At 41.5% G+C, this 17,781-nt stretch overlaps 1 protein-coding gene across 2 annotated transcripts in view; it reads left to right on the top strand.

Annotated features, from left to right (window-relative positions):
- PDS5A (PDS5 cohesin associated factor A) overlaps window positions 1-15,884 on the top strand; it is a 143,060-nt gene extending 127,176 nt beyond the window's left edge. For both annotated transcript variants that reach the window (XM_004764023.2, XM_004764024.3), the window contains exons 31-33: window positions 267-375; window positions 3,393-3,745; window positions 13,194-15,884. In XM_004764023.2, the coding sequence (XP_004764080.1) occupies window positions 267-375; window positions 3,393-3,745; window positions 13,194-13,197 (466 nt within the window). In that variant the 3' untranslated portion in view covers window positions 13,198-15,884. The remainder of the gene's footprint in view (window positions 1-266; window positions 376-3,392; window positions 3,746-13,193) is intronic.
- The last annotated feature ends 1,897 nt before the right edge of the window (window positions 15,885-17,781 follow it).

The raw sequence follows: 17,781 nt of genomic DNA, 5'->3' as shown, positions 1-17,781 counted from the left end.
GAACAGTTACATGATTTTGTTTCTAAACAGCTGTCTGTTGGTTTTAGGCAGTCATTTGTGTCTTACGTTAGTAAGGTTAAAGAGAATCAGTAACATGATATAATACAGCAGTGGTCTATAACCACAGAATATCAGAATCTTGCTAATGTTGCGTCATTTGGCTGGGCTTCTAAATTAGCCTATGCTTGTTTCCTCATTGGTTAGTGAAAGGGTAGGCTCTCTGTCCATGTGAAATAAAGAAGCTTTGGTTTATTTTTCTTCAACAGGGAACAGAGTTCAGAGGCAGTAGAAACTGGAGTTAGTGAAAATGAAGAGAACCCTGTGAGAATTATTTCTGTCACACCTGTGAAGAATATTGACCCAGTAAAGAATAAGGTAAATTTTTAAAATTTAACAAATGGATTTCTCGCAGAGATTATCAGTTTCATGGTAGACGTTAAGAAGCCCCCACTTGACCAGTGACCGTACTGCGTAGTCTCCATTGGCGTACACGGCCTCTTGCCGTGCTTTCACTGTGCTTCCTGTGTCCTTCTGCCACACTGCTGCGCCCAGAACTGGAAATACTAGGAATTCAGAGTTTTTGAGAGCTTTCAAAGTTTATTGACTCCTATAAGGCATGTGTATCCTGTTTTTATTTCTGTTATAATTTTTGAAAGTTAAATTTACGAGTAACCTTTTAAAATGTACTTGAGTTTTTGTTTAATGGCTACATTCTTTATTGCTGACCTTATAACTGGCACCCGATTTTCTTAACAGTATTGTGGCAGGAGAAAAACAACGGTAAGAATCAGACCTGAGTCTCAGTCCCGGCTCTGCCACTCTTTGGCTGTGTGTTTACTTAGACAGGTTGCTTGACTTCTCTAAGCTTCCGTTTAACTGTAGAATGAAACTGGTCACTTACCTCAGTAGCAATGGCATGGGAATACTATTACTTCTTTTCCTACAGAATCATATTCTCAACATATTTATCTTTTTATTGCCCACCATATATTTATAGTATTCATCAAATGTTTTAGGAGTTGCCTTGGGGTACATAAAATACAAGACTGTACAGTTATTCCCCAAGAGCTGAACTCTTCATACTTACTATGTGAATTCAAACTGAACAGATGAGGTTACTTTCTTAGTCAGTCTTTCACTATTCAGCCTCGTGCTGTGTTATCTGAAATTCGGTGTATCAGTAGATTCAGATAACAGGGAGTGTCTCACTGCCAAAACTCTTGGAATTCAGAAGCCAGTAGACTTGAATATTGTGGGATTCTTGTATAGAATTAAACAGTCTTGATGTAAACAAACTTAGATGCAATGATGCATATTGCCACAGGCATCCATTTAAACATACTTAACTTGTAGAAAGGGGTGGTATGAGGGATAAAAATGTTTATCTGGCACAAAGACTATAATTTTTCTAGCCTATGATCTAAAATTCTATGTAAGATATAAATTAATATTATATGTCAGTAATACTTTAATACAAGATAAATGGGATATTTAAATTCTAATTTTTGAGAAGCCAAATTGTTTATGATTTATGATTAATCTATAATACTATTCTAAACCCTTATTTTAACTTTTTCATGCTTCCTAAGAATTTTATTTTATTTTTTTTTATAGATTCCATTAATTTATTTGAGAGAGAGAAAGCAGAAACAGGGTGAGGGGCTCAGGGAGCCTGATGTTGGGCTCGATCCCAGGACCCTGAGATCATGACCTGAGCTGAAGGCAGACACTTAAACAACTGAACCACCCAGGCGCCCCTCCAAAGAATGTTTTTATTTTTAAAGATTTCATTCATTTATTTGACAGAGGGAGACACAGCGGGAGAGGGAATACAAGCAGGAGGAGTGTGAGAGGGAGAAGCAGGCTCAGCCCCAGAATCCCAGGATCATGACCTGAGCCAAAGGCAGAGGCTTAACAAATGACCCAGCCAGGCACCCTTCCAAAGAATGTTGGTTATTTTTTTTTGTTTTGGGGGGGGGGGCGGTTGATGTTGTTGATTTTTTTTGTTTTGTTTTTTGTTTGGGGTTTTTTTTTTTAAGATTTTATTTATTTATTTGACAGATAGTTCATAAGTGGGCAGAGAGGCAGGCAGCAGAGCCGGGGGGGGCAGGCTCCCCGCTGAGCAGAGAGCCCGGTGCGGGACTGGATCCCAGAACCCTGGGATCATGACCTGAGCTGAAGGCAGAGACTTTAACCTACTGAGCCACCCAGGCGCCCCCCCCAAAGAAAGTTTTAAAAAATTTCGATACAGATCTGAACACACAGAAGTTGTATTTTGACAAAACTTAATTATCTCCCAGTCAGGTCTCCCATAAGTTAATGTTGTCATTTCTTTCCCAAGTCTGAATCCTCAGTCTTCTAGGCTCAAAAAACTGTCCCATTGGTATACTAAAGGAAGAGAAAGATCTAAGAGAGAGTTTCTTGCTGACCAATTTTTCAAAGAGATTAATGCATAAACCAATTTACTATGTGTATAAAAATAATCCAGCAAACTAGATATGGGTGTTACAAATCAGGACATTCTTGAGGCGCCTGGATAGCTCAGTCAGTTAAGCATCCAACTCTTGATTTTGGCTCAGGTCAAGATCTCGGAGGGGGGGCACCTGGGTGGCTCAGTGGGTTAAAGCCGCTGCCTTCGGCTCAGGTCATGATCTCAGGGTCCTGGGATCGAGCCCCGCATCGGGCTCTCGGCTCAGCGGGGAGCCTGCTTCCCCCCTCTCTCTCTGCCTCCTTGTGATCTCTGTCTGTCAAATAAATAAATAAAATCTTTAAAAAAAAAAAAAAAAGATCTCGGAGGGGATGTCAAGGCCCACACTGGACTCTGCACTGGATGTGGAACCTGCTTAAGATTCTCTCTCCCTTTGCTACTGCCCCGCTCCATCTCTAAAGGGGAAAAAAAATCAGGACATACTCTCCTGTTATTTACTGTGTGAGGGAGATTGGATTGTAATATGAAGGATGAGGGAAGGAAGTGGTTAAAAGAAGCAAGACCGAGCCCATGGATTCAGGCAAGAGGTGCCGCCTGTGTTGTCCGGAAGGAGTCTTCTTTTTCCTCATACCCGTGGCTAACCAATGGGTTTCTTCTTTCATTTGCCTTTTAATGAGTTCTTCAGACATATGCACATGTACATAATATGCATAAATGTGTAAATACAGTCATGTGCATGATTTTAAATGCACTTTGTTCCTTTTAAAAAGTAATGTATTACTTTTTTTCTTGTCTTACCATTTTTACGTGTGTAAACACATAAACTTAACATAACTTCCTTAAGGAGTTTATTAGAAGCCTTGGAATTCCCGGTCCTCGATAATACTTTCAAAATAATTCATTCCAGTACAGATCTTGATATTTAAGGAATTTATGTTTATAGAATTGTTTTGTGCTCTTTTAGGAGATCATTTCTGATCAGACCACCCAGGGCAATATCAGCAGTGACCGAGGAAAGAAAAGAAATGTAGCAGCAGCTGGCGCAGAGAACATCCAGCAAAAAACAGATGAGAAAGTAGATGAATCAGGACCACCTGCCCCTTCCAAACCCAGGAGAGGACGCCGACCCAAGTCTGAATCTCAGGGCAATGCAACCAAAAATGACGACATAAACAAACCTCTGGGCAAAGGAAGAAAGAGAGCGGCGGTCAGTCAGGACAGCCCCGGGGGTCTGGAAGCCGGCAATGCCAAAGCACCGAAACTGCAAGACGGAGCCAAAAAGGCAGCACCAGCAGAGAGACAGATTGACTTACAAAGGTAATGGGGGCCATACTGTCTGGACCGCATTGAGACGTTTTGTTTTCTTTTTAGCATGTTCCAGTTACCCCAAACTCCGAGGCATTTGGGTCTGCAAACTGCCCTTTGTTTCCTGAGTAGGTTATGATGGCGTTGGTTTTGATCTCATAACCTCCAGGATGCCAGTTTGAAGAGAGATCTTGTTTCTTTTGGTTAATTTTTAATTAGGATATCATGTTTTGCATTTCTGCTTACTAGCAAGGACAGTACTAAATTTTGCTCAGTATCTTTCACATAGTTACATGGGCTTTCCTTCATTTAAAGGGCTGCCTTTGGGTAAAAAGGTCTCAGGATGGGGCACTTAGGTAGCTTAGTTATGTGTCTGCCTTCGTCTCAGGTCATGATACTGAGGTCTTGGGATCGAGTCCCAAGTCAGACTCGTGCTTCTGCACTCTTGCTCTTTGTCAAACAAATAAATTCTTTTTTAAAAAGTGCGAGTCTTGGGGGGTGCCTGGGTGGCTCAGTGGGTTAAGCCGCTGCCTTTGGCTCAGGTCATGATCTCAGGGTCCTGGGATCGAGCCCCACATCGGGCTCTCTGCTCAGCAGGGAGCCTGCTTCCCTCTCTCTCTCTCTGCCTGCCTCTCCGTCTACTTGTGATTTCTCTCTGTCAAATAAATAAAATCTTTAAAAATAAAAGTGCGAGTCTTGGGGCGCCTGGATGGCTCAGTGGGTTAAAGCCTCTGCCTTCAGCTCAGGTCATGATCCTGGGGTCCTGGGATCAAGCCCTGCATCGGACTCTGTGCTCAGCAGGGAATCTGCTTCCCCCTCTCTCTGCCTGCCTCTGCCTACTTGTGATCTCTGTCAGGTAAATAAATTTTTAAAAATCTTTTTAAAAAGTTCCGAAAACCAACAAAATAGAGGCGTTATTCCTATTCCATTATTCCTAGCTGCGGTATCCAGGCGGCTTGGGCCTGCTTTGAACACTGTTAATTTTTTCAAAGTAAACACTTCAGGCCCCGCGGGACACTCAGCTAAGAGCATCGAGGGGGCACAGAGAGGCAAGGGGCAGGGACGGGCGGAGGCTCGCCTCACCGCGGACCGCCCACCCGCTCCCAAGATCAACTACGAGCTTTTTTTTTTTTTTTTTTTTTTTAATATTTTATTCATTTATGTGACAGACAGAGATCACAAATAGGCAGAGAGGCAGGCAGGAGGCGGGGGGGAGCAGGCTCCCCGCTGAGCAGAGAGCCCAATGTGGGGCTCGATCCCAGGACCCCAGGATCATGACCTGAGCCGAAGGCGCAGGCTTTAACCCACTGAGCCACCCAGGTGCCCCCAACTCCGAGCTTTTTAACTGCAGCAACTTTAATATACGCTATTGGAGCTGGAATTACCGCGGCTGCTGGCACCAGACTTGCCCTCCAATGGATCCTCCTTAAAGGATTTAAAGTGGACTCATTTCAATTACAGGGCCTCGAAAAAAAAAATCTTAAAAAAAAATAAAAGGGGGAGGGTCTCAGAATGGAGAAGACAAAAGTCATAGCACACATACAGGTATATCCTACTCTTGAATTCTACTTGTTAGAGTTAATTTTAATACAAGTCAGCAGTTTACCTCTTTTCCCCACTCTCCAGTGAAACCACCTCACAGCTACTCCTCTTTGATCATTCTTGGGCTTCTTGGGCTGGATCTTCAGTTTCTCCGTCCTGTAATGGTGGTGTTCCACCAGCAGATCTAGAAGTTGGCTCCTTTCAGACTTGGCCTACAGTTAGAACTTAGCCCTATCCCCTTCTTTTTTCTTTGTGTATCTGTACTGTTCATCTCCCCTTGAATGAAATTGAAAGCATCTAAATTCTTTGTAGGAAAGAGACAATCTTGATCATCTTAGGATGATCCTACCAGCTATCACAGTGTTGCCTGAAGCGTATGTATTAACAAGTACATTTTTTAAATTACTATTCATGTTAAATTTTCTTACATTTTAAGTGTCTCAAGCTACCTTTTACAATATCCCATGGGAGCAGACCCAGGCCCAAACCTGATCTAAGTAATGCATGTTTCTCCTACTCACTTCTAGTGTTATGGACTAAAGATCTAAATCTTCGACCTAGAACATCATATTTGACCTCAGCCTCCTCTTTGTCATCAGTAAGACAGTATAATAAATAGGGGCACCTGGGTGGCTCAGTCGAGTAAGCATCTGTCTTTGGCTCAGGTCATGATCCCAGGGTCCTGGGATCGAGCCCTACATCAAGCTCCTGGCTCACCGGAAAGCCTGTTCTCTCTCTCCCACTCCTCCCGCTTGTGTTGCCTCCCTTGTTTCTCTCTGTCAGATAAATAAAAAATTTTTAAATCTTAAAAAAGAAAGTATAGGGGCACCTGGGTGGCTCAGTGGGTTAAAGCCTCTGCCTTTGGCTCAGGTCATAATCCCAGGGTCCTGGGATTGAGCCCCACGTTGGGCTCTGCTCAGCGGGGAGCCTGCTTCCTCCTCTCTCTCTGCCTGCCTCTCTGCCTACTTGTGATCTCTCTTTGTCAAATAAATAAATAAAATCTTAAAAAAAGAAGTATAATAAATAATACCTTCTTCAAAGGACTGTCTTAGGAATTAAGTGGATCAATAAATATAAAGCACTTAACCAAGTGCCCTTCACAGAATAAGGGCTCAGTCATTTTTGTAAACATGGTTTGGAATTCTAGTTTCTCTACCCCTTAATACACTTTCCAGTTACACAGAAGTTGAATAGTTTCTTTAAGATGGCCAGAATTTTCTGAAGGGTTTCTAAAATTCTCTTCTAGTCGTTCCATTAGTACTGATCACCACACACAGGCCACTTGGGCCACCTGACCTGACCTCTCATTCACTGTGCTTTTTTTGCCTTCTAACCTAAATATCCAGGGTACTTACTTGCTCCCTGAAAATGTTTTCAGTAACCACCAGACCTTGTCTCTGATTAGCGCCTGGTAAAGCCCCCTGCTCTACTTCTGCTGCACGATGTGCCCCAACATCACCAAACCAACAAAACAGCTTCCATGCCAGAGACTGCTTAAAAATAGCACTGAGCCTTCTTGAAAATCTAAAAATGTCTTGAGGGAAAAACACCTTAGAGTTCTCGAGTATGCTGGCTAGTAAGTCACAGGGGGCAGTGTGTTAGCCAAAACAGGAGTTCTGTGATTGTTTCATATTCTCAGTGAAGCTAGGTGGTTAAATTAGATGTACTTGACAGCGCTGTACTAGCTTAACTCGGTAGAATAGATCAGATATTTTGCACACATATTTCAGAAACTTGTGATCGAACTGTCCGCTACTGATTTAACAAAACATAGAAGTACATTCTGAAACTTTCTCCCAGGCTTCCTTTTATCTTTTCCTAAACCTGATACACACGTCTGCCCTTCCATTCTAGGTTTATCACTTAAGCCTGGAATCCTGGTGAACTGCTGAGTGCAAGTTCACGTACTCCACAAACTACCGCACATGATCCCCTCTCGTGTAGAGCTGAATGCCTTGTGGGCACATCCGTATTGCTCCTGGTACTCGTCATCCGTTCTTTTAACAGATACTCAACTGACAAGAGTGCTGGGCATCGTGTGGGTGTCGGCGATACAAATGTATTGGAAGTGGAAAGGTTCTTGCCCTTATTTCCCTAGCATGTCAGCTCCAGAAGAGACCAGAAAACGTTTGCATTTGGTCTGCTGAATATTACAGTAAAAGTATAGGATTTTTTTTTTTTTAAGATACATTTACTTGACAGAGAGCACAGGCAGGGGAAGCAGCAGAGGGAGAGGGAAGAGCGGGCTTCCCGCTGAGCAGGGAACCTGATGTGGGGTTTGATCCCAGGACCCTGGGATCATGACCCGAGCTCAACCAACGGAGCCACCCAGGCACTCCTAGGATTTTCTTAATTACTACATAAAACAATGAAATTCCAACACATCCTATAACATGGATGAACCCTCAGGAAATTGTGCTAAGTGAAATGAGCTATACCCCAAAAGACAGATGTCGTTGGATTCACTTTGTCTGAGCTACCTCAAGCCATCACATTCGTATACACATAAAGTGGAGTGGTGGCCGCCAGGGTGATGAGAGAGTAGTAAGCTCTAGTGTTCAGTGGGTACACAGAGTTTCATTTGGGAAAGAGGAAAACATTCTAGAAATGAATGGCCTTGATTGTACAACATTGTGAATGTACTTAATGCCACTGAACTTTGTACTTAAAAATGGTTAAAGTGGTAAATGTTTAAGTCATAAATTTTACTACAACAAAAAAATTGCTACATAAGAAAAATGATCTCCAACACTTATATAGTACTGATTATGAGCCAAGCTCAATTCTGAGGTCTTTGTTAATCTATTAAATCCTTAAAACACCTCTTTGTGGTAAGTTCTACCATTATTCCCAGGTCACAAAGAACAGGAAACCCAGGTATAGGGACCCCACATAGCTTTTGGTCTCTGCTTATATAAATACTGGAACCAGGATTAAACCCTCCAGAGTTTGTAACTGCCATGCTAAATTGTATTTTAAATAAAATTAAGTCTTGATTTTTAAGGCACTATACATGCAAACAAAACTGGTGTAACAGAATGCTTTGAAAATACTTCTAGCGGCACCTGGGTGGCTCAGTCTGTTAAGTATCTGCCTTCAGCTCAGGACATGATCCCAGGGTCCTGGGATCAAGACCTGCATGGGGCTCCCTGCTCGTCGGGAAGCCTGCTTCTCCCTCTCCCTCTTCCCAGGCTTGTGTTCCCTCTCTCTCGCTGTCTCTCTGTCAAATAAATAAAATATGGGGGGAAAAAAAAGAAAGGAAAATACTTCTATACTTTATTTTCTTGTGTACCTTAAATAGCTAATGTAGTTCATAAGTGTAATAGTTTCCATAATGGAGTCCATTTGCATTGTTAATTTTTATAACTCTTATGAAAAAAGCTAGTTTAGTTAGTTATTTTTAAGTTTATTTAAGTAATGTCTGTACCCATTGTGGGGCTCAAACTTAAGACCTTGCGATCAAGGGGCGCCTGGGTGGCTCAGTGGGTTAAGCCGCTGCCTTCAGCTCAGGTCATGATCTCGGGGTCCTGGGATCGAGTCCCGCATCGGGCTCTCTGCTCAGCAGGGAGCCTGCTTCCCTCTCTGCCTGCCTCTCCGACTACTTGTGATTTCTCTCTGTCAAATAAATAAATAAAATCTTTAAAAAAAAAAAAAAGACCTTGCGATCAACAGTCGCATGCTCTTCCAGCTGAGCCGACCAGGAGCCCCTAAAGCTATTTTATTTAAAATAACCACAGGTTAAACCAAACAGACCAACTATCGTCATCTTTTTAACCTCTTTCGGAGTTCATGCAAACAAAAGCCCCTGCTTGTTAGCATCAGGGAGGAATAAACCAAGCAGTAGATCAGAGCTTCTTGGAAGCGGCACACTTAAAGAAAAGGAAGCACCCCACGCTAAGAACATTATGGGTAGAATAATGTGCAGAATATATTTGGGGTGGGGCTTGGCATATTTATTAATAAAATAATAGTAATAATAGGGAAAGATTGTTAAACATCTGCTTGCCTTGCCAACAGTCAGTATGAAGCAGGTACAAGCCTAGGTTAAAGGTAAGGAGACCTGAACAGACTATCTGTGGGCACCTGGCCGGTGCCACACAGAGCATGACTTGGGACCCAGGAGCATCCCTTAGTAAGCACCCCAGTGTGCTGGTCCCCGCTCATAGTTTGTCGTATTTTGAAACGTTTTTGAAATAACTGAACATTCCTAACTCTGTTTTTCCTCTTAAGATACTGTGTAATGATGTAAAAGATAACGTATAGTTACCACCAAAAGACAGAGTAGGCACACCAAGTCAAAAGTTCCTTATTTGTGATTCAGCTGGTATTTTAACCATCTCAGCTTAAGGAGAAATGTTAAATGGTCAAAATCCTGAAGGTACTGGCTTCATTTTTATTTCATGGTGGGACTGTAGCTTCCACCTTCCTACAAGATTAAACCTACTTCTCACTGGGGCATCTGGCTGGCTCACTAGGGCGTGCCACTCTTGATCTCAGGGTCATGAGTTCAAGCCCCATGTTGGGCATAGACTTTATTTAAAAATTAATAAATAAAAGTAAACATGTGCCAGCCACAGTCTAGGTACTTCTGTACGCCACCCTGTTCAATCCTGCAGCACTCTTCGGTAGGACTCTTGATAAATGGTAGCCTCTAGAGCTGTTCTAATACCACGCCAGCACTTGTAATGTGTAGCAAGCGCTGACCCTCTAGAATTCCTCTTACTCGGTCCTCTTCCTGAGAATATTAGGTCAATAATAATTACTTATAGTATGATTCCTACTTGTATAATTTATTTATTAATTCAGGGGTGGATACTTTATCCAAAACATGGATAGTATATACAGAAATTTACTGGCCTAGATTTTGCTTCTTTAATCTGGAAGTTGATGCTGAGCATTTTACTTGTAAACTTAACTATAGAATTTTTAGATACCCTTGGAATTTTGCAGCAAATATATTATTCCCTCAGCTGTTGCATATGTGTGCTTGCGTATACATGTGCACGTTCTGGTAAATGTGCCTGTCTGTATTTGGGGCTATATTTGGAATTGTTCCTTGAGAAAATCCCTGGAATTTATCCTGTACATTCATAATAATTAGCCATTTGTTTAATTGTGGTCAGGAAACAGTATCTGACAACTGGACAATTAATGTTGTTTTTCTGAGTTTTGGGTGAAGGGTAGATCAGCGTTTCAGTTACTAAGTTTACTTGTTTTTTCTTTGTTTTTGAGCTGTTATCCAGACAGCAAACAGTCCAAATATTTTGCGCTGAAAATGTATTTTTATAGGTCTGTTGATTCTTCAGTATGCTTTGCTTACACTTAAGGCTAAATTATTTTTTTTTTAAGATTTTATTTATTTGTTTGACAGGGAGAGAGGGAACACAAGCGGCGGGGGTGGGGAGGGTGCGGGGAGAGGGAGAAGGAGGCTTCCCCTTGAGCAGGGAGCCTGACTCGGGGCTGGATCCCAGAACCCTGGGGCCATGACCAGAGCCAAACGCAGATGCCTAGTGGCTGAGCCACCCAGGCACCCCAGGGCTAAATTCTTCCACAAGGAAGAGACTATCAGGAGATACTAGTGGAGAAACAGTCCTTAAATTTGGGACTTCCGAAGAAACTAAATATAAAGAAATTATCTATAGGAAAATAGACTGTAGTTTTCCCTGCTTTGGGATGAGTATGTTTTGCTTAGCATGCTTAGTGGAGAAGTGTTCAAGAATCTTGGATTTTTTTTTTTTTTAAAGATTTTATTTATTTATTTGACAGAGAGAGATCACAAATAGGCAGAGAGGCAGGCAGAGAGAGAGAGAGGAGGAAGCAGGCTCCCTGCCGAGCAGAGAGCCAGATGCGGGACTCGATCCCAGGACCCTGAGACCATGACCTGAGCCGAAGGCAGCGGCTTAACCCACTGAGCCACCCAGGCGCCCCGGATTTTTTTTTTTTTAAAGCAAAGAATTTCCTACTTCCTCTGCTCATTTGGGTATTAAGAAAGTTTCCTGTCATTACCTGGGTTCGTATCTTAAAATCATAGTAACCCCTAAGTATGTATACTCATGAGTTACACAACCACTTAGATATGAATACTTTTGCAGTAATAGGTGAATTTTTATCAAAATAATAAGACATTTCTTAGAAGCCAGGTGCTTGGATATGATGACAGTTCACTTTGGGACATAGTATCAAGTGCATGGAATTCTTCCAGTGATCTGGATCATGTAAGTCTGTGAGAGCGCCCAGGAAGATACTGAGAACTCAGAGCTGGTAAAGGGAAGCTTCCTGAAGGTGCAGCGGGCAGCTTCTGGAAGATTTTTTGATAGAACATTAAATCTGTTTTATATATTATAACAAATTAAGTCTTTTTTTTTTTTTTTTAGATTTTATTTATTTATTTGACAGAGAGAAATCACAAGTAGATGGAGAGGCAGGCAGAGAGAGAGAGAGGGAAGCAGGCTCCCTGCTGAGCAGAGAGCCCGATGCGGGACTCGATCCCAGCACCCTGAGATCATGACCTGAGCTGAAGGCAGCAGCTTAACCCACTGAGCCACCCAGGCACCCCAAATTAAGTCTTCTTAAGAATCTTAATCACTTAGGTTGTTTTTTAAGCACTGACATCTTAGTAATATGATTCCATAAGATTCCATATGTAGTGGAATACAAGTAAACAACTTCCTTACCTTTCTGCCAAGTTTGGAATTGTTGCAAAGGAGACCCAGTTTTAATACTGATATGGCTGAGGAAAGATGGAGAAATGACAGGCCAGGTAGCTAACAATGGCTTGCCTCTACATTGAACCACCACAGGCAGACCTGAATGCCTCTTTTGGAGGCAAAAGAAACCAAATCTAGGAGAGGACAAGCCCAGCACGCTTAGTTTCTCCCACCCCTCACCTCTCAACTATTAGATGGGTTCTTTCTCCTCCCAAAGAGGAGTTAGGTGAGAGAAGAGAGACCATATCCCCCCATGCTCATACTTCGAGAAATTAGACTCTCTCTCCTTACTGGGGAAATGGGACCAGTGGGCATTTGATGCCTCTAAATTTTCCTCCTTGTTTTTTTATTTGGTTGGTTGGTTGGTTTTGTTCTTGGTATACTGAAATGCATGTGTTTGGGGAGCCCCTGGGTGGCTCGGTTGGTTGAGTGTCTGACTTCGGCTCAGGTCATGATCTCATGGCTCTGGAATCCAGCCCCACATCAGGCTCCGTGCTCCGTGGGGAGTCTGCTTCTCCCTCTGCACCTGCTCCTCCCTCTGCTCAGGCACTCTCTCAAATACATAAAATCTTTTTAAAAAATAAATAAGATGGATGTGTTTACCCAGTTCGGAAATCAGAACTTCTTTTGCTGCTTATAAATAGTGCCCACTAGGGCGCTTGGGTGGCTCAGTTGGTTAGGCAATTGCCTTCGGTCACATCATGATCCTGGAGTCCCAGGTTCGAGTCCTGAATCAGGCTCCCAGTTCCACAGGGAGTCTGCTTCTCCCTTTGACCTTCTGCCCTCTCATGCTCTCTCTCATTGTCTCACTCTCAAATAAATAAATAAAATCTAAAAATTAAAAAAAAAAAAAATGTTTAAAAAAGGTGCCCGGTAACTTTTTTTCTGTAATACAATTTTGAAATAATACTAATGACAAATTACAGTTATTTCAAATAAATAGCTTTTATTGGTTTTTTTTTTTTTTTGTAAGCAAATCTGCCATTGGGTAGCAGCACCTAATGGCTGAAAATAAAAACTTCTCTCTTCATTGGTATTTTGTGTTTATATAGTTTAGAGAAGGATTCCTTAAAACAAGGTCTCAGATGAAAAATGGGAAAATAATTTTGAGATTTTTAGATAATAACTATAGAAATGAAGTAATTCTGGTTTGGTGTGTTTTCCTGTTTATGTCTTTTCTAACTTTGCTTTCTTCTACTCCCCTCCCCAAGGTAAAAAGAAAACTCATTTGCAAAGGGAGAAAATGAAAGCCAAACAGAAGCAGGCTCCAGCTTCTGCAAAAACTTGGATTCAAAATGTCCCTAAACAGAAGATGAAGTTAACTTCAGAACACACTTTCTGCCTTGAAAACTGAAAGAAGCTATTACTTCCTTTTCAATTGACCACAAGTCCTTTGATGGAAATGTACAGCAGAAACTCTTGAGAGAGAGGCTAAAGCAACTCTATTCTTCCCTTCCCCTAGACTTTTCTTAGGAAAAGTCAATAATTAAGCAAATTGCTTAACACTTGGTTCCAGTTCCTGCATATCTGGAGTTTAAAGGCATAATCCACCATTGATTTCCATGCTGCAGTTTTTATTTTAAAGAAAGTAACAGGATGTCCTTACACTGACACTGAAAAGTCATCAATTTTAGAGCCAGGAATTCCCATGTTACACAGAAAACAAACAAACAAACAAACAAACAAAAAAAAGAAGTCTACTGAATTAATTTTTTAGAAGAAAAGAGATCAGATTAAATATTTCTTTGTTTTTCCTTTTGGAAACTTTTATGTATAATTCTTTCTGCCTGCCTACTTTTCTGCAAAAATGAGATGTACAGATTTCAGTTCCCTGCTATGAAAAGTGATGTGGTGGCAATTTTATAAATGTTGCTTTCTGATTTTTATCAGAGTGAGAAAATAATTAAAATTATTATTGATTTCATATCACTTCATATTTTGATTTCCCCTCCATTTTAGTTTAATATAATTTGCAATAAATGTACATATTGTTGTTTGTTTCATAAAGCATATCACTTTAAAATGGTTTTTACTCCTGTGATTATGTTGGAATATTTGGAATTTTAAAGGAGTAAAGACTGCCCAGCATTTGGTTTTATAATGTTTGTCACCAGATTTTTATTATTGATGTAAAGAAAAAGTCAATTTTTTTAAATAGTTGGACTTTGGCAGCTTTGTAAGGAAAGTTGGAGGTGTTTAGGGTGGCTATCAAGCTTCAGCATTGTGCTGATGGGAAATAAGTATTTTGCTTTTGTCTGCCGGTCTGGGCTCAGTTTTTATGTTTATTTTAGAAGACAACTGTTGCATCAATATATTGTTTCTTGGCATTGTTCAGCATAGGTAATGTGTGCACTTTTTGTGTACACATACTCATATTTAAGTTTTTTGCATAAAATAAATGCTTCTAGATGTCATATGGTAGTCTTTTTTAATCTCTTTACCATATTATGTTTTCTTGTGTTTCTTTTTATGTAAAGGGCTAAAGTCATGAATAACATGATTACAGTCAACTCTCCATTATCTATATAAAATAGTGACTATGCCTCGGGTTTCAGGTTTTGCAGTCATAATTTAAATCACAAACTTAATGAAACCAAGTATATTGCAAGAGCTAATCAGGAGGAACTTGAACTTTGTCCTTTTTCATGCTCAGAGTTGGAGCTGCCCCCCATTCTGTACTTGAGGCTCTTTCCCAAGCCCTCACTGAATGTGCTCACTCGGTTCCTTGCACATTCCTAGTGAGGGTCAGAAGACATAAATGACACTTGCATTAGAACTTGGTCTTAGGAGGCTGTAGTCTACAAGGGATGTAAAACAGCAAACGTGAGCTATGTCAGAAAATAATTACTATGTTAAATGTGAAATTTGCTAGCAGGAAATGTCACTTATCTCATAGATAATCAAGAGTTGGCTGTATATTGACTCAGTGAAAGATGGGTAATTCTTTCAAATATGCATGTACACACATTGAGGTATCAGATGACGGTTAGGGAACAGTGGATACAAGTGACAAATACCTTTGAAAAGGGCAAGAAAAGCCCTCACTCTTCTTGTTGCCTCTTCATAACCCTTTAGAAGGAAAGTATAAAATATTGCCTCCAACATGCTGAAAAAGAGTATCTATGCATAAGCATCAGAGAAGTCCCTCAAGCAAACAGTGGACATGTATATTTAGAAAGATTTTAAAGTGCTCTTAGCATCAGACATCTTGATTCTTAAGGCCACTCATCTGTCACCAATAAGCACACTGGTAGGGACCTTTTCAACTCCTTTTGATTACTCAGAGTCACAGCTGACTAGATTACCTAGTGTTAAGTCATATTTATAACATAATGTAGCAGAACCATTTGCATCTGTTTGCGGCTGCTTCGATTTTTTTTGCAGGAGAGGAGTTTAGCTAAAAGGATTTGGTCCACAGGTGTATGTAAATGGCCCCCCTGGTTCATTAATCCGAGGCAAGCGTCTGGCACTAAGGGAAGGGAGAGTAGGAAGATGAAAAGATTGAGATGATGGGGCGGGACTTAAGGGACATTTGTCAGTTTTCCTTTGAAAAAAGGAAAAAGTTAAATCCCTTAGGAATTTGATATTCACATCTCAGAGAAATACAACACAAAGTGCAGACTTATATTTGAGAATTAATGTTAACCCTTTGTGTCTAGTTTGAAGCTTCTTGTATTTGTCTAAAACTACAAGCCAGAATTTTGTATCTCCTTTGATAAAAAGTGTGTATAATGTAAAGTAGTTTTGCATATTCTTGTGCTGCACATGGGCTGAATTTTTAAAAATTTTTTTAAAGACTTGAAGCAGAACCTTGTAATTTGTGTAAATGATGAGTGTAAAATCCTACTATAAAATGCTAAAAATATGCATTGTTTCAAATAAAACCAAGAAATGCAGCATTATATAGTAGTGTGGAACCCTGAATATTCATGTATCCCCTGGTATGTCACAAGCTGATAAAATATCTGCATATCCTTACAAGAAATCCAATGTAATCATAAATTGAAAAAAGTCAAGCCTTCAGACTTACTGGTTACGTACTATGATCTGACCTACAGTGACAGGGAGAACATAATAGATGATAAATTCTGATAGACCTTTGCAAAACTTTAGAAGTTGTTTTTTTACCCAAGAATTTAAAAGTGGCCTTTCATTTATACCGATGCATCTATTTATTGCAAATTTTGGACATGCACATTAAGTTTAAAAACTGATGGAGAGCAAGCAAATTGCATGTATCTGGAATAAGAAATGCACAGAATGAGAAATAAAGCTAGCTATCCTGCCTGGTTCTGTATTTTACCCTCAATGGGATTATCATTCTGCACCTTGGTATTTGTATTGTCAAGACTTTACGGCCTCCACTATTCACATGGATAAACTGTTCATACAAACCACTGGAGAACAGCCAAGTTTCAGTCTGACGACAAGCTTTGCAGCCTGACTCAGTAGTAGTGATGGCGCTGCTCACAAAAAGTCGGTGTTGGCCATTAGCCAGTAACAGTGTAGAACGATGGAAACGAATGTGCGTAACCGCACACCTCCTCAGCCTGTAAATCAGAGCTCCAAGTTTTCACTTGCGTAAGAGTAATAAACCTTCTTAACTGCATCTTGTGTCTTCTTTGAAAGGCCAAGTGGGACGCCTGGGTGGCTCAGGCAAACATCTGACTTCAGCTCAGGTCATTATTTTGAGGTCCTGGGATTGAGCCCCACATCGGGTTCCCTGCTCAGCGGGGCCCTGCTTCTCCCTCTCCCGCTGCCCTGCTTGTGCACACTCGTTCTTTCCCTCTCCCTCAAATAAAGAGATGAAAGGCCAGCAGGAACCTGTGGGTCCTGTTTCTAAGGAATCTGGGCCAGGATGGTGGTCAGGATTTCAATTCGGGGGTATTTCTCAAATAACAATCATCGATACTGACCGCCAACTAAAGCAGTCCTTGCCCCTCGTTCTCCGGTTACTCCTATTCTCCAGCAGAGACCATGCATTCTCAATAAAACCCATTCCTTTTAAGAAAGAGCCCTGTATCAGATTCGGCAAGAAGCCTGGAAAGCAGTCCGTTGGGGGTCATTTATACATGGAAGGAGGAAGGTCCAAGTCTCCAGAAGCCAGCAAAAACTGAAGGGTAAAGGGTAGTGATTTTCCTCAGGACAGGTATTTGGTTATTTCATCTGTACAGACTAGACACAATGCCAGAGGCTTTCATCGAGAACACTGGTGTGGGGCCTTAGGAGTGCTAGCAATATAAAGCAAATGGCACACGGGCAGGTGTGACTGTTTCAGGTGATACATTGTCTGGACTTCAGAGCCTTGACAGATGCTGTAGAAACAAAACATACCTTTTCTATATAGAGAAATGCAACTCTGAGAACTGTTAGAGGAGATGTAGGCTCTGAATAAAGGATTGGGCTGAGCAAGCCTCTGCCTCACAAGGAGCTGGATCTGATGCAGGAGGCGGCTGTCCAGGTTGAGGACTCCCATGGCAGAGGTGACTGTCAGGAGGGGCGAACTGCTGCAAGGGAAGGGCCAGGAAGAAGCCTGCTGGTTGAACCATGTGAACACCGGGCACTTGCCGCGCGTGAAGCGTTCATCCCCCTGTAAACTGCAAGACCTGGTCCCAGCCCCCAAACCTTGCTCACCTGCTGTCCTGAGTGCACTCCCCTCCCAAGCACAAATTGGGGTGTCCTGACTATCCTGTGGCTTCTTTGGACAAACTCTGTAACCGTAGAGCCTTGCTATGCTTCTCCAAAGAGTAAATTCTGGTGGGGATGCAGGCAGTGTCCCCTTGAAGCACCTCTCTTGGT

This window comes from Mustela putorius, unplaced genomic scaffold (assembly GCF_011764305.1).
Source record: "Mustela putorius furo isolate JIRA1106 unplaced genomic scaffold, ASM1176430v1.1 tig00000083_pilon_pilon_pilon, whole genome shotgun sequence".
NCBI classification, from domain to species: domain Eukaryota; kingdom Metazoa; phylum Chordata; class Mammalia; order Carnivora; family Mustelidae; genus Mustela; species Mustela putorius.
Note: the sequence above shows the minus strand (reverse complement) of the source record. Positions and strands in the feature narration are given on the sequence as shown.